A 14,599-nucleotide genomic window follows, 5' to 3' on the forward strand; every position below is an offset into this window, starting at 1 on the left:
GGGGTTGAGGGTTGCTAGAAGGCGGAAGTATCAATGGGGCAACACAAAGCACGACTTTGTCATGAATCGGACAGCATCAGGTACGCTTTGCGCTTGTACTATTTTTGAGATACCTATAGATGAACAGGAAAGAAAGATATTCACAGCAGCTGAGTCCATGTAGATATGCTTGCCTCATATCGAGCTATGACCTGGCTCAGTCTGATGCTGTTGACGCGGGTGCGGGTGGTGTAGATTCCCTCGTCTTTCCCTCCGTTGCCTCGGCCTTGAGCTCGCTATCGAATATGTCAACAGCGAGACTCGCGTCCACAAAGTCCTCAAGCTCCTCCGTCACCGTCTTAAGCTTCTCCTTGACCGCGGTCGCGCCCTCAAACCCGACGATATGTCTCGCTGGCGGGTTCTCGTGCCCGCCAATCGCCGTCAGAGCGTGCACCGTCTCCAGCACGAGGCGATCCGTGGCGCTGGGCGGCAGCTTCGGGTACCGTACCTGGACGTCCTCGGTCTCGTTGAGGTCGGGCACGGCGGTGTCCGGGTTCATGTTGAGGACGTTGCCGAGCATGTCGCGGATACTGGGCGCCGGGTTGATCTCGGCGTCGTACCACGGCAGCTGGGGCGCGAAGATGATCTTGTTGGTGAGGGACTGGATCTCCTTGTTGGGCTGGACGATGGTAACTTTGATATTGAAGGGAGCGATCTCATAGGCTAGCGAGTCGCAGAAGCCTTCGAGGGCCCAGATGGCTGATGTGTAGATGGGCATCCCCGGCGTGCCGATGTGGCCGCCCGTGCTGGAGAGGATGATGATGTGTCCCGTGTGCTGTGAGCGTAGGAGTGGCAGGGCGGCCTTGATGAAGTTGACCTGTGAGAAGAAGATTGTCTCAAACTGGTCGCGGACTAGGTTTTGTGTTAGAGGATTCGTGGATAGCTCCTCTACGCTCCCTACGACGGCTATCGAGGGGTTGTCAGCATTGTACTGTTCACATCAAAAAGAGGGCTCGCCGTGAGATACCTTCAGATTTGCAGCATAAGAGGATGTCGATCCTGCCAAACACCTGAACGGCCTCCGCCACGGCGGCGCCGCACTGGCCCATGACCCGCCCATCGCATCGGATACCACGTATCCTATCCTTCCACCCTTCGCGGTCCTTACGGTTGCTCTTACACTCGTTGATCAACTCTCTAAACTCGGCGCTGCGGCCGTCGTCCTCAATCTCGCTTGGCGGCAGACAGGCGACGACATAGTCACCGTGGCCCAGGAGCAGTCTGATGAGCCTGATGATGAGCGGCGAGAGGGCTGTAGTCAAGAACCACGTCCTCGGCGAGTTGTGCGTAGCTGAGGAGGGAGGGGCGTATTAGCCAAGAGTGTGCGCTGCCAAGGAAACGCCGTGCTGTTAGTGAGGGGAGGTGAGATACTCACGGAAAGACGCCACGGGAATGGAATGGAAATGCTTCGCGGCGTCCGCCCCCTTGCGGTCCGCCATGCCCGGCGGCACTTCTGACAAATCCTCGTCCCTTGAACACGCGAATCAGTACAGGAAGCGAAGACGAAGTGGTACTACACATGTAGAGAGGGACAAATGAAGAAGCTGCAGGTCGATGTACGTGATGTACGGGATATCGAAAGCGGTGGATACGTAGGGGGAAGTTTGTGTAGGTCAATCTTTGAGAGAGTGGGAGACACCTGCATCAAATCAAGCGAGTGGCAGGAAGAGTGACGAGAAGGGGGAGGGATATTAATACATTATCTTATTAACAGCTTCCCAAGAAGAGGCTGATACGGCGATCTCAATCACAAGGGGGCACGTTCGGGAACGGCTAGACGTGCCATTAAGGTCGCATTCCCTGGGTGTAGTCTGCAGAGGGCGTCGATCGAGGGGAAGGGGGGCGTGGGCAATCGTGGTAGTTGATCAATTTGTTGATGGGGTTGAGAGAAACACGGCAGTGGATGACTGCCGTTCCAGCCCAATCTCTATCTCACACCCCTGTCGAGGGGCACGGGTGACCTCCGTGACGAGGGTAGGGGGGAAGAAAGGCCCCCAAGGCCCCCCAAGCTAGAAGGTACCTACCTACCTTACCTTACCTTGCCTTGCCTTACCTTACCTGGTACCCCGCCCACCTTGCGCATGAGGTGCAGCGTCCACTATCCACTGGTCCAGTGCTTTCTCGCAATGCGAATGCAGTGGCCGAAGCGAGCCATAGAGGCCCGGGCCCCACCTCGGGCCACAGCGATTCCAGCGGCATCCCCACGCTAGAATCCGGGGAACGACCCCTCCATCCACTCACGTCATTTTTTTTTTTGGCTGTCGTTGTTTCCGACACCGGTGTCTCTTCCGCATTTTGGCGGGGTTACTCGTCTGGAATAGCAACTTTTTTTTTCTGGCACCACCGCAACTCCGTCTTCCGTGACTCATTAGAACCAGTCTCAGCCCTACATAAATCAAATTGATCTACCATTCGATTCTCCGCCTCGATTATTTCTTGTGCCTGTCAATTGTTCGAGTTTCGCCTAAACCCAATTCTCCCAATTCCAACTGAAACCGCCAGAGAAACCGCTCCGCCCAAAATGCCCTCCCGCGCCGACATCACCTACTTCGGCGCCGGCCCCGCGCTGCTGCCCACCGACGTCCTCGAGACGGCCTCCCAGGCCCTCCTCGACTTCAACGGCACCGGTCTGGGCATTGCAGAGCACTCCCACCGCAGCGAGATCGCCACCAAGATCATCGAAGAGGCCAAGGCCGACCTGGCCACCTACCTCGACATCCCCTCCGACTACGAGGTCCTCTTCATGCAGGCCGGCGGCAGCGGCGAGTTCTCTGCCACCGTCTACAACTTTGTCGGCGCCTGGATCGCCCGCCAGCGTGACGCCGTGCTAGCCAAGCTCGGTGCAACCGACGAGAACGACGAAAAGGTTGTCGCCGAGCTCCGCAAGATTGTCGACGAGAAGCTCAAGCTCGACTACCTCGTCACCGGAGGCTGGAGTCAAAAGGCCAGCGCCGAGGCCGCGAGGCTGCTCGGCCCGGAATTCGTCAACGTCGCCGCCGACGCCCGCAAGATCAACGACGGCAAGTTTGGCAAGATCCCCGACCAGAAGGACTGGAAGCTCAGCAAGGACGCCGCCATGGTCTACTACTGCGACAACGAGACGGTCGACGGCGTCGAGTTCAACGGCTTCCCTGGTGCGCTGGCGCCCAAGGAGAACGGCGAGGGCCCCATTGTCGTGGCGGACATGTCGTCCAACATCCTCTCAAGGCGCATCCCCGTCAAGAACTTCAGCGCCATCTTCTTCGGCGCCCAGAAGAACCTTGGCTCGACCGGTATCACTGTCGTTGTCATCAAGAAGAGCCTTCTTGCCGCACAGCCCTCACCTGCGCTGATGCGCAAGCTCGGTCTTCCTATCGCCCCCATCGTTCTCTCATACGAGACCATTGCCAAGAACAACAGCTTGTACAACACATTGAGCATCTTTGAGTGAGTCATCTCCCCACAACTGTCCACATTTCTGTTATTTCGCTCTACTGACCATCATGTCGCAGCGTCTACATCGCCGGTCAGGTCCTCAAGAAGCTTCTCCGCACTTTCGAAAACAAGGTCGACGGCCAGGAGGCCATTGCTGATGAGAAGGCCTCTCTCATCTACTCCGCCCTCGAGGCCCACTCCGACATCTACCGCATCGTCCCCGACAAGAGCGTCCGCTCGCGCATGAACATCTGCTTCCGTGTCACCAAGAACGGTGACACTGACGCCACGGAGAAGGCCTTCCTCAAGGAGTCCACGGCTCAGGGCCTCACCGGCCTTAAGGGCCACCGCAGCGTCGGCGGTATCCGTGCTAGCAACTACAACTCTATTTCTCTTGAGGGTGCTCAGAAGCTGGCCAAGTTCATCGAGTCCTTCGCCAAGGCTTAGTTGAGGGTTGTTTTGTGTGAGGCTTTTTTTCGACACCGTCAATATAATGATACCATGTAAGAATATACATGAACCAAAAAAAGGGAGGGAACGGTACTGGGAAATGAAAATAAAGCATATTGGGAATATTTAGGGAGCCATGATTTAATTCAACATTGTTCTGCCAGGGTATGATGGCTTCACATTACACACGGTTTTTCCTCGGTGAGATGATTGTGACAGGCGGGAAGGCAAGCGTTACCTTGATGGGCAGGTGTGTGTGTGTGTGTGTGAATGGTTGAATGAATTCCAGTTCCGCATATCGCCGCATTAGGTTGGTGCCACATCCAACAACACCATCCTAAAAATGGTAGGTGGTCTGTACTACTCAATGTTATCTTATAGAAACGCCTTATTTACAGTATTGAGGTCATTCAACTGAAGCTATAAGGAGTGTATCGTCTTTCACAGAAGACTCACAAGAGGCATCTGGCAAAGAGCTGAGTAACCTCAGAAAGCTTCAAGGTTAGGCGGCTAACCCGGATATCGAGACTACCGGATTGAATCCTATTCGATTAGATATGTGTTTCATTCAATTCCATCCGATTTCATCAGTTCCTCACAAATTAAAACCCCAAGATGAAATGACCCTATTGCAAGTAGGTAGTTGAAGGAGGAGGGAATGAGTCTTGTACATCGGCCCGGCGCGCCATAAGTGGCCCGTGCATACTGTCGGCAATATGTCCATCTCACGGCTCTTTGCCAACTCTTCCTTTACAAACTTATCTTTTGGGTTATACAAGAGCCGGATTCGGTCACCGGAATGACTCCGGTACCTTCATCCCGCAGGATCCGTCGTCGAAGAGTCACCGACGAAGATCGGAAGCGGGCGCCCCGAGCCTGTACCCGTTGTAAGGCCCGCAAGAGCAAATGCATTGAGACGGCGTCGGGTATATGCCAACGAAGTCTCCAGGGCTCACATACTTGTAGCTTCGTCACGCAGCGTTCTAGTACATCACCAGGAGTATTACAGTCACCTATAAGAGACTATGACGAATCTTCCGCGGACCTGGGTCCCAGATCGAGCCCCGGCGCCCTTGCCGATGTCCCGGACAACATACAGACATCACGCCGGGATCTCTGCTCCGATAGTGACGCCCCTGAGAACTTTATGTGGCCACGCTTCCTGTCCAGACTGAGGACCGTATTCTATCTCGAGCCAAATTCATCACCCGCCGAGAGGGAGATTGCTAGACTTGAAGCTCGCTCATCGCGAACCACCACTTCTCACCAGTCTGCGGAAGCCCTTCGCCTGCAAGCAGCCACCGAAAGCCTCCCGCCGAGGTCGCTGGCTATCTTCCTGAGCAAACTTTCTATCCAGCATGGAACCGACTGTTTTTTCTACTTTGATCAGCCTTCTTTCTTGGCCGTGGAAGAGTTCTACAGCGACTTGAGCTCACCTCTCCGACGGGATCCCAGCTTCCTCTGCCTTTTGCTGTCAGTTCTTGCCCTTGGAGCTCATTGGAGCCCGCGAGCCCGCCCATCCGCTCTATCGGGGTCTCTTCCAGCTCCTACGGATGACCCTGGACGGGTGTTTTGCGGCCATGCCCGAATCTTGATGGCGGACACCATGGATAGAGTGAGCATGTACTCGGTCAAAACGGCGTTCGTCCTCGGGATCTACCTCATGCCATCGAGTGCGGTAGGGGCCTCGTACCTGTACATGGGTCTCGCCTTGAGGAAAGCTCTCGCTCTTGGGCTGCATCATGAATCAGAAGAACCAGAAATTGACAGCCATGAGAGGGAAATGAGACGAAGATTGTGGTGGGCTATCTATTCTCTCGAAAGGTCAGTTGTCTCGCTAGCACACAATTCCCATCAGGGGACTAAGCTGACGTTCTTTTGGTAGAACCCTAACAATCAAGCTCAATCGACCGAGATCGATATCTCAAGACGTCATCACAGCTCATCTGCCTCAGCGCCGAGCAACTGATGCATTGCAAAGCTTTGATAACCTGGACCACCAAGTAGCCAACGCGCGATTTGTAAAGATCATTGACACTCTTATTGAGCCGGCGTGAGTTTAATTTTTTGCCCATTATCGGTTCTTCTCGCTGACTCCATATGGTTTAGTACGTGGTCAAGCAACTCGCAACCTCCTTTACAAGACTTTGAAGTTTCGCTAAAAGCCTGTAAGCGATCTCTGCCTCCCAACTTACGTCTATCAACCGTGGAGCCTCGCTCTCCATACTACCGCGCCGTATTTCACCTCTATTTGAACTACTACTTCGCCTGGATAGCCATAGGGAAAACGTCTGTAGTGTCAAAGATTCGGAGCCATTTACGGTCAGCTGCATCAGGTATACCGGAGCCTCAGTCAACCGAAGATGATGATGTAACCCGGCAATTTAAGTCATGTGGCATCGCGGCAAAGAAGATGCTGAACATACTCGAAGACGCTAGCAACTCTGGAATGGCCCCAAGCTCCTTTACGGACTTTCAGGGTTGCAGCATAGCCACAATCATTGTGGTTCTGACCGGCATTCTGGAGCGAGACTCGGCGTACGAAGCGCGAGTCGCCTTTGGTCTGCGCTGTCTTCGGAGGATGGCTGACTTGCACATGGCTGGTCGATTGGCAGTTCGCTTTGTGGAAGCACTCATATCCATCGCCGAGGAGGCGCGGGCCAAGGTCAGGCCCTTCGGCTCGACACACTTCGACGCGAGTGTCAACCAAGAGGCTTCTGAATACCTTCTCTGGACAGACTGGTTGAACAGGACTGCGGAGACATCTGGAACAGAGAAAAATTGATCTAACACAACCAGGCAATCGTCTCGTGCTCATTCAGAGACTACACAGACTGCTGGAGATCAAAACGACCCATCGCCAATGTGGGAGGAAGCTGCTGCATTGCTCCAGCTTCGGAACCCATCTACACCTAACCAAACACTTGCGGTCGAAGACACTGCTCTGTCAACTTCTGCGGCTGGGCTACCAGAAGAGTCACCATTCGATCTGGGTCTGGATACTGATTTTCCTGCAGCCACTTTCGCCGAGAACCACATGCAATTGATGGGTCTCACTGTTATGGACATGCTGGATTTTACATTTGACATTTAAGTAAGGTGTACAACGACAGCCACACCAGCAGCCGGGAAAAAACATCTAGCCAGAATCTATCGGCGAGTAGCACAGACGCCAAGAAAGGCCAAACCAAGCTTCGTTCGAAGGATACAAGACAGTATCTGCGCCAACAAAGTCCTCTTTCATACTCCTCATGCTGGTAAAGCGCGTCAAAAGATTGATGCTGGTAGCCTTGTCATTGGTCCCGCTCGCACGACCGCCTCCAAACGGCTGGTGCCCGACAACAGCGCCGCTGCTCTTGCTGTTGACGTAAAAGTTTCCAGCCGCATGGCGCAACCCCTTCTCCGCCGCCTCGATCGCGCTTTGATCGCGGGCGAAGACGGCGCCCGTCAATCCGTACTGCGTCGTGGAGTCGATGACGGGGAGAATTTCCGCGTACTTTGCGTCGGGGTAGACGTGGACGGTGAGGATCGGGCCAAAGAGTTCATTCTTCATGAGTTTGTGCTGGGGGTCGTTGGTCTGGAAGATGGTCGGTGAGACGAACCAGCCCTGGTTGTTGTCCGTGTGACCACCGGCTAGCAGCTCGATCGTAGTGTCCTTTTTGGCCTCTTCGATTACGTCTCGGAGTTTTGTCCACGAACGCTCGTGGATGACGGGTCCGATGAAGTTGTCGACTTGCTCAGGGGAGCCAACCTTGAGGCCCTTCGTTTCCCGCAGGAGCATATCCTTAAACTCTGGTCATATCGACTCTGCAACATAGAGACGCGACGTCGCAGAGCACTTTTGCCCCTGATACTCAAAGGCGTCCCGGACAGTATTCACCACGGCATTCCGAACATCGGCGCTGCCGTGCACCAGGTGGAAGTTCTTGCCGCCCGTCTCACAGATCAAGCGCGGGTAGCTCTCATACCTGCCCGAGGCGACGCCGTCCCCGATCTTGCCGTACAGCTGACGGAAGACGTCCGTGGATCCGGTGAAATGGAGCGCTGCGAATTGGGGGTGGCCGAGGACGGCCGAAGTGATTGCCTCGGGCTCGCCGGGGAGGAACTGGATCACGTTGGCGGACAGGCCGGCCTCTTCAAAGATCTTTTGGAGGAGGTAGCTCGAGTAGAGGGCGTAGTCGGAGGGCTTCCAGAGGACGACGTTGCCCATGATGGCGGGGGCGACGGTCAGGTTGGCGCCGATGGCGGTGAAGTTGAAGGGGCTGATGGCGTAGACGAAGCCCTCTAGCGGCCGGTATTCTGTTCGGCTGGACAATGCCGTTAGTTCGTGTACGAGATATCAAGCTTTCCTCTCCTTGGAAACTATGACTGACAAGGAGAAACTTACTTCATGATTCCAGCGTCAGTCAGTGTGTTCTGCTGGTTATACAGCTGAGCTGCATAATGAACATTGAAACTGCCATGACCCGGCTACAGTCAGCGAAGCTGTCTTGAATGCTTGATACTCGGAGCCTCTGTCTCAAACGTACCGTAAAAAGTCGCAGCTCTCAGCCGCTGAGTCAATCTCCGCCTGCCAAATATTCTTCCCTTGCCCGAGCATCGTCGCAGCCATGATGTCGTATCGGTACTTTCCCGCGATAAGCTCCGCCGCTCGGAGAAACACTGCAGCTCTGTCCTTGAAAGACGTGTTTTCCCACGCGGGCTTGGCTTCTAGTGCCCTATCAATGGCCATGGATACCTGCTCGGGGGTTGTCTGGGCATGTTCGGCCAAGGCGACAGAGTGATCGCTGGGCAGGTATTGTTTGGCCAACACGGACTTTGCATTTGTCTTTGGGGGTGATAGAACATGTTAGCTCATGAGCGGAAAACAGTGGAGGCACCTAGGTATTGCAAATTAGGGGTAAAGATGCCACTTACGATTTCAGGTGCCAAGGAGGGGACTCGAATGGGAAGGCTGCTCTTCAGCCGGGAAATCGCATCTTGGAGCTTTTGACGCTCGACTGAGCCCTTGCTGTATCACGGCTTGAGGTTACCGTGTTAGTTGCTGTCAACATATCGTGGTTGTGTTTCACTGTGGAATACTCACATTGGGCTCGTTGCGGACTGGAGGTGCCTTGAATGTGCCAAAACCCCTGATGCTTCTATCGAGAGGCCGAGAGATGACTCTCAAGAGAGTGGGTGACACTGTAAGTCGGCCTGCCTTTTGAAAAGGGGTCGAGAGACCTCGTACTAAAGAGACGGACATCGTGATATGCCAGTAGCTTTTTAGCTGGTTGAGAAAAAGAACTAAGGTTCGAATAAGACCAACACGGAATTAAACCCGAGAACTACATTTATATGTCTTGGAGGCTGCAATCTAGAGCTCCGGCATCGCGATGCCGTTGCCGACACTCGTGGCACATTGCCGTTGAGGTCGGCAATTTGACCAAGCGTCAGTGCCGGCAGCCGGTCCGTTGACCGGAACGGCACCCCACCGCTTCTTCTTATCTGGATGCATGCTACCAGCGGGGGAATTCCATGTCCAAGAGTATTTGCCCAATGTTGATTCGCAATTTACTTCCACCGTGAGTCTCTTTTTGTTTGAATCATCAAAGCGATTAGGGTTTTCTAGTCTAGTCCCTTCGTTAGGACCTTCAGTCCTTACCATGGGTACCACGGCCTTGGATTCCGTCAAGGATATAACCTCGGGAGCCGCAGGAGGTGTAGCACAAGTTTTGATAGGTATGTCACACATCATCATGAGTCTTATGAGAAGGAAATTAGCTAACACTACCTTGCGCAGGCCAACCTTTCGGTAAGCCTAATGCTCTCCATTCTCCCTCTTTACTAAACAAAGCCTTTTTCAAAACAACACGAGGCCGTGTAACAAGTTCAATTACTTACCCAAGAATCGCAGACCTCGTCAAAGTGCGCCTTCAAACCCAAGACGGAGGAGGCAATGCCTTAGGTCTAGTCCGCAGCATCTGGGCCAAAGAAGGGCCCTTAGCCTTTTATAAGGTCAGCTTTGACAACCTCTAGTCCAGGAAATCAGAAGTTGACCCTCAATGTTCAGGGTACTCTTGCTCCGTTACTAGGTTTCGGTGCTTGTGTAAGTTACAAGCCCCATCTGAGACACGAACTGTAGTCTGAACGTGTCCAACTTCGACTAGGTCAGTATACAATTCGGCGCTTTCCAATTCTTCCGCCGCCGACTTGAGGAGTTTCGCGGGATCGTTCCAGCCGACGCGAAAGCGAGTAGCAAATCACTCTCTCTTTCTGATTTCTACCTCGTAGGAGGAGTCGCCGGCCTAACCAACAGCATCATCTCCGGACCGATCGAACACGTCCGCATCAGGCTCCAGACACAACCCAGCAGCGCGGCGCGCCTATACTCTGGCCCCTGGGACTGCGTGCGCAAGATCACACAGCACTCCGGCATCAAGGGCCTGTACCGCGGGCAGGTCGTTACTCTTCTCAGAGAGTTCCACGGGTACGGCATCTGGTTTGCCGCGTATGAGGGGGTCCTGAGCATGGCGATGGCGAGGGAAGGCATCAAGGATAGACGAGATCTAGCTAGCTGGAAGATTGCGGTTTGCGGAGGCCTTGCGGGCGAGGCGCTGTGGCTTGGGAGTCACCCGCTTGATGTGATCAAGAGCAAGATGCAGAGTGATGGGTTTGGAAGTGAGCAGAAGTACTTGACTATGAGAGACGCTTTCCGTCAGACTTGGAGAGATGGTCGGTTTCGGGGACTGTTTCGAGGACTTGTTCCGGCGCTGTTGAGGGCGATGCCCGTTTCTGCTGGGACTTTTGCAACGTAAGTGTTCTCACTCGGCTTCATCGTTTTGAAATAGGTGTTATTATGCACTATTGGGTATTGACTAACACTCACTTGCAAGGGCTGAACTTGTAAGGGGGGCTCTCAGTTGAGACATCTCAACCTAGACATGCCCCATGGGATAAAGATACATCATATTCGAAGATGATATGTTGCGACTTTTATAACTTCTGGATAATAAACACCCTTAAAGGCTCGAAGCACTGAAGATTGCTTCTAAATTCCCGTATTATTCCGCTGCCCCGTGAGACATTTCGTGTATACCCATTTCTTATCTAATATGTGCCGTTCGCCTTTGGATCATTCTTTCCATGAGGTCTCAATCCCCAGATGTAAATTAACTCCTCGACTGACTCTGCATATAATTATCATCATAGAATGCACTCCGCTTCCTGAGAGCCGTGTTCGGCGAGAGCGCCGTCTGATCAAAATGGAAAGCGTTGCCGGTGACACAGTGCCCGAAATCGGCTACGGTGCACATTGTTGTAAGACCTCACCCGACGAAGTCAAGAGGGGTTGGTGCATCTAGATGCAAGATGACGGAGTTATTCAAATACGCTTCATCTGCCATCTCTCCAATGAAACTTTGAGTGGTTCACACAACCATCATCTCGAATCCGGACAGCGCAGCAATGCCTCCCGCGAATCCCAATAGCCAGCGATTTTTGGCCCTGTTAAGCCAGCGAGTTTCAGCCATTCATCACGCCCGCAATGCATCTCTTACACGCTCACAGTCTCGATACATATCGTCTGCTCCAAAGACGCCGGAAACACTGCCGCCACATTCCAAGTTACCCCTGAAGATTCTGTTACGGTCTCTGTTGGTGGCGACCATTTCTTCCCATCAGATCTTGCTGGGCCCGTCTCTGGCCATTTTGAAATTCCTCAACGGCTCACACCGAAGCCGGATCTTTGATGTGCAGAGAAACCCTCTACTGCACACTATACTAAAAAAGACCATGTACAACCACTTCTGCGCCGGCGAGAACCGACAGGAGGTGACGTCGACGATTGCGGAGATCAAGCGGATGGGTTTTCGGGGAGCCATCCTTACTTATGCTCGCGAGATTGTGGTCGACAACACGACAGAGGAAGAGAGCGGCCGAGGATTGAGGGAGAAATATTCCGTTTCAGAAATCGGATTCGATGCTGGGATCGACGCCTGGCGTGAGGGTGTCTTGGAAACGGCGGATATGCTCAGTGGAGGAGACATCTTGGCCCTCAAGTTGGCGTCCCCGATACATCACCGTCGAATTTCATTATTTGCTAACCTTTTCCTCCGACTGACTGGTGCCGGTGCCGCCGTTTCAGAGGCGCTCGCGTCGAGAAAGCCACTCCCGGCGCAGATGGAGTCAGCCCTTTCAGAAGTGTGCTCTCGCGCAGTGGAGCGCGGAGCACGCATATTCATGGACGCTGAGCAAATATCAGTACAGCCTGGAATTGATACAGTAGCAATGGAACTCATGCGCCGCTTTAACACAAAGAGAAGAGGGGCCGTCGTCTTCAACACCTACCAAGCCTATTTGAAGAGCACGCCAGATACCCTGGCCCAGCACATGGCGTTAGCTCAAAAGGACGATTTCGTCCTCGGCATCAAACTGGTCCGCGGTGCCTATATAAGCTCGGAGCCGCGGCATCTGATCAACGATACCAAGGAAGCTACAGATGATTCTTATGACTCTATTGCACGAGGGCTGTTGTCACAAGCGTACAAAGACTTTGGCATGCCGGATGGGAAGTCTTTCCCGAGCGTCGAGTTATTCCTTGCAACGCACAACAAGAACAGTGTGTTGAAGGCCAACGAGCTGCAACAAACTCGCGCCAAGAAAGGGAGGCCCTTAATCAAGATTCAGTATGGGCAGCTTCTGGGCATGGCTGATGAAGTCAGCTTCAGTTTGCTGCAACTCGCAGACCAGGGCACCAAGGCAAAGGGCTCAGGAGGTGATGCCCCTATAGAGGTCTACAAGTGCTTAAGCTAGGGCTCTCTTGGTGATTGCACGTCGTATCTCTTGCGGCGGGCGGTAGAGAACGGGGATGCTGTGTCCCGTACAAAGTCGGAATTTATTGCGTTGAAGAGAGAATTGTGGAGGAGGCTTACGAGTTCTAACTGATCATAATAGAGATGATAGAAATCAAAATCGCTGTGCCACACTCCTGTTGTAAGGTAGACTGAGACGAAAAAATTCCTTACTCTCTCCTATCGTTTGTCTGTCTTGTGTTACAACTGACTACGAGGTTAAATAATGATAAGGTCGTGCTGTATGATTTCTAATCTACTAATAAACACAATGGCATACCCGTGCACCACCGTCATGAAGTCGGACTGGTTCTCGACCTGGAGTTTTCTCACTGGGCTGGCTTGGAAGAACGGGGAGGATATTCACGAACCGATCAGTTAACGCACCTCAGCCATGGTTCAAAACAACCAGTTGAACTTAAGAAAGACAGGCTTTGTAAATAAAGTAGTGGTCAGTGCCTCGACCAGGGATCTCATCCCCCGGCTCGAGAGCTCTCATTACCCGTGCTTTATCCGAGAGAATGACAGAATGGAACCGAAGCTCCCTCCAAACGAGGGGCTGAGGTACCTCTATTCACAGCCTGGAGGAGGTACCTGCCACCAAGCCCCACCATCCCAACACCCAAAGCCACCGCGCAAGCTACAAAACGACATCGTCACATCTAAACAGCGCCCTCAGATCCCATCATACCTCTCACCCCGACCGCCCCCACCCTTTTGAAAGTCGACATACAAACAACACTTCCGACAGACTCTCACAAAATGGCAGCCAAAGGAGACAAGATTGAAAAGATCATCACGCGGCTCCAAGCCCGCATCGGCGAAGGCCAGTTCTACGAGGCCCAGCAGCAGACCCGCGTCGTCGCCGCCCGCTACATCAAGGCCGCAAATTGGCCCGCCGCCACCGATATCCTCTACAATGTCGCACAGTCCCTGCTAAAGGCCAAACAGGGCGGCAGCGGTGGCGATTTGGCCGTCATGCTGGTTGATGTCTTCAAGCAGGCCGAGCTCAAGCCCGACGCCGCTAACAAGGGCAAACTGCTCACCCTCCTGCGCCTGTTTGCGGCCCAGGAGCCGACGAGGAAGAAGTTTATCGGAGAGATTATTGCGTGAGTAACAAACCTCTTTGTCTGTTGTTTGTGCGCAGTGTACAGCGGAGGGAAAGACGATCAGTTTGTTTTCTGACTATGGGCGTTCTCTCTGCTACAGATGGTCATCAAAGTTCGGCGAGTACCCCGCCGGCGATGCCGACTTCCACCACGTTGCCGGATCCCTCTACGCCGAAGAACACGACGCCTACGAGGCGGAACGACACCTGGTGCTAGGAACAAAGGACTCGGCCGAAGTGCTCGCAAAGATGGAATACGTCTGGTACAAGGAGGACGACTCGCACACGGCGCCCCTCTACGCCGCCCGCGCCATCTTCCCCTACCTCCTCGTCGGCAACGTCCGCGCCGCAAACACCTGCTACCGCCTCTTTGCCTCCTCCCTCAGCGAAGACAACAAGGGCCTCGGCGTCCAGGACGTCAGCAGCAACAGCGCCGACCTGCGCATCTTCCCCGGCCTGCCCCTCCTCAACTTCCTCGGCCTGCTCCTGCTGGCGATCCAGCGCGGCGCCCCGGACGCTTACAAGCAGCTCCTGGCAAAGTACTCGTCCAACATTTCCGAGGTCAGCGCGTGGAGCGAGGCGCTCGAGATCATTGCCGAAATGTACTTTGGCATCTCGCGCCCGAGGCAGAGCAATCCGCTCATGGACATGATGGGCAGTCTGTTTGGTGGTGCCGGTGGTGGTGGCGCCCCTCAGCAGAGACGCCCCGCGACGAGACGGGTGGAAGCCCCCGCGGCTGAGGGCTTGGATTAGATGA

At 53.9% G+C, this 14,599-nt stretch overlaps 7 protein-coding genes across 7 annotated transcripts; 5 read left to right on the forward strand and 2 right to left on the reverse strand.

Moving 5' to 3' along the window:
• Positions 1–80: 80 nt before the first annotated feature.
• BDP81DRAFT_3946 (short chain dehydrogenase/reductase) lies at positions 81–1,731 on the reverse strand. Its single transcript, XM_060587982.1, has 4 exons — positions 1,600–1,731; positions 1,415–1,509; positions 1,007–1,330; positions 81–945 (listed from the first exon to the last, which is right to left on the reverse strand). Exons 2-4 carry the CDS (start codon positions 1,476–1,478, stop codon positions 197–199), a joined length of 1,137 nt encoding a protein of 378 aa, XP_060451478.1. The 5' UTR covers positions 1,479–1,509; positions 1,600–1,731; the 3' UTR covers positions 81–196.
• Positions 1,732–2,560: 829 nt separating this feature from the next.
• Positions 2,561–3,900, forward strand: BDP81DRAFT_456437 (phosphoserine aminotransferase; the record flags this gene model as incomplete). Its single annotated transcript, XM_060593168.1, has 2 exons — positions 2,561–3,465; positions 3,531–3,900. 2 exons carry the CDS (start codon positions 2,561–2,563, stop codon positions 3,898–3,900), a joined length of 1,275 nt encoding a protein of 424 aa, XP_060451479.1.
• Positions 3,901–4,702: 802 nt separating this feature from the next.
• On the forward strand, positions 4,703–6,997 carry BDP81DRAFT_456438 (fungal-specific transcription factor domain-containing protein; the record flags this gene model as incomplete). The annotated part of the gene is made up of 5 exons (XM_060593169.1): positions 4,703–5,376; positions 5,407–5,727; positions 5,789–5,956; positions 6,013–6,568; positions 6,728–6,997. 5 exons carry the CDS (start codon positions 4,703–4,705, stop codon positions 6,995–6,997), a joined length of 1,989 nt encoding a protein of 662 aa, XP_060451480.1.
• BDP81DRAFT_456446 (delta 1-pyrroline-5-carboxylate dehydrogenase-like protein) lies at positions 6,994–9,148 on the reverse strand (the record flags this gene model as incomplete). Its single annotated transcript, XM_060593170.1, has 7 exons — positions 6,994–7,042; positions 7,113–7,687; positions 7,718–8,210; positions 8,291–8,359; positions 8,433–8,731; positions 8,821–8,910; positions 8,990–9,148. 7 exons carry the CDS (start codon positions 9,146–9,148, stop codon positions 6,994–6,996), a joined length of 1,734 nt encoding a protein of 577 aa, XP_060451481.1.
• Positions 9,149–9,463: 315 nt separating this feature from the next.
• On the forward strand, positions 9,464–10,918 carry BDP81DRAFT_337364 (mitochondrial carrier domain-containing protein). The gene is made up of 6 exons (XM_060585973.1): positions 9,464–9,624; positions 9,686–9,697; positions 9,800–9,900; positions 9,956–9,991; positions 10,053–10,696; positions 10,779–10,918. The coding sequence occupies exons 1-6, from the start codon at positions 9,549–9,551 to the stop codon at positions 10,807–10,809; spliced, it is 900 nt and encodes a 299-aa protein (XP_060451482.1). The 5' UTR covers positions 9,464–9,548; the 3' UTR covers positions 10,810–10,918.
• Positions 10,919–11,319: 401 nt separating this feature from the next.
• Positions 11,320–13,104, forward strand: BDP81DRAFT_412664 (proline oxidase). Its single transcript, XM_060589230.1, has one exon. It carries the CDS (start codon positions 11,350–11,352, stop codon positions 12,694–12,696), a length of 1,347 nt encoding a protein of 448 aa, XP_060451483.1. The 5' UTR covers positions 11,320–11,349; the 3' UTR covers positions 12,697–13,104.
• A 392-nt stretch (positions 13,105–13,496) lies between these two features.
• BDP81DRAFT_307080 (uncharacterized protein) lies at positions 13,497–14,595 on the forward strand (the record flags this gene model as incomplete). Its single annotated transcript, XM_060583333.1, has 2 exons — positions 13,497–13,843; positions 13,944–14,595. The coding sequence occupies 2 exons, from the start codon at positions 13,497–13,499 to the stop codon at positions 14,593–14,595; spliced, it is 999 nt and encodes a 332-aa protein (XP_060451484.1).
• Positions 14,596–14,599: the final 4 nt, after the last annotated feature.

Source organism: Colletotrichum phormii, assembly GCF_030913505.1.
Source record: "Colletotrichum phormii strain CBS 102054 chromosome Unknown BDP81scaffold_1, whole genome shotgun sequence".
Classification (NCBI taxonomy): Eukaryota; Fungi; Ascomycota; class Sordariomycetes; order Glomerellales; family Glomerellaceae; genus Colletotrichum; species Colletotrichum phormii.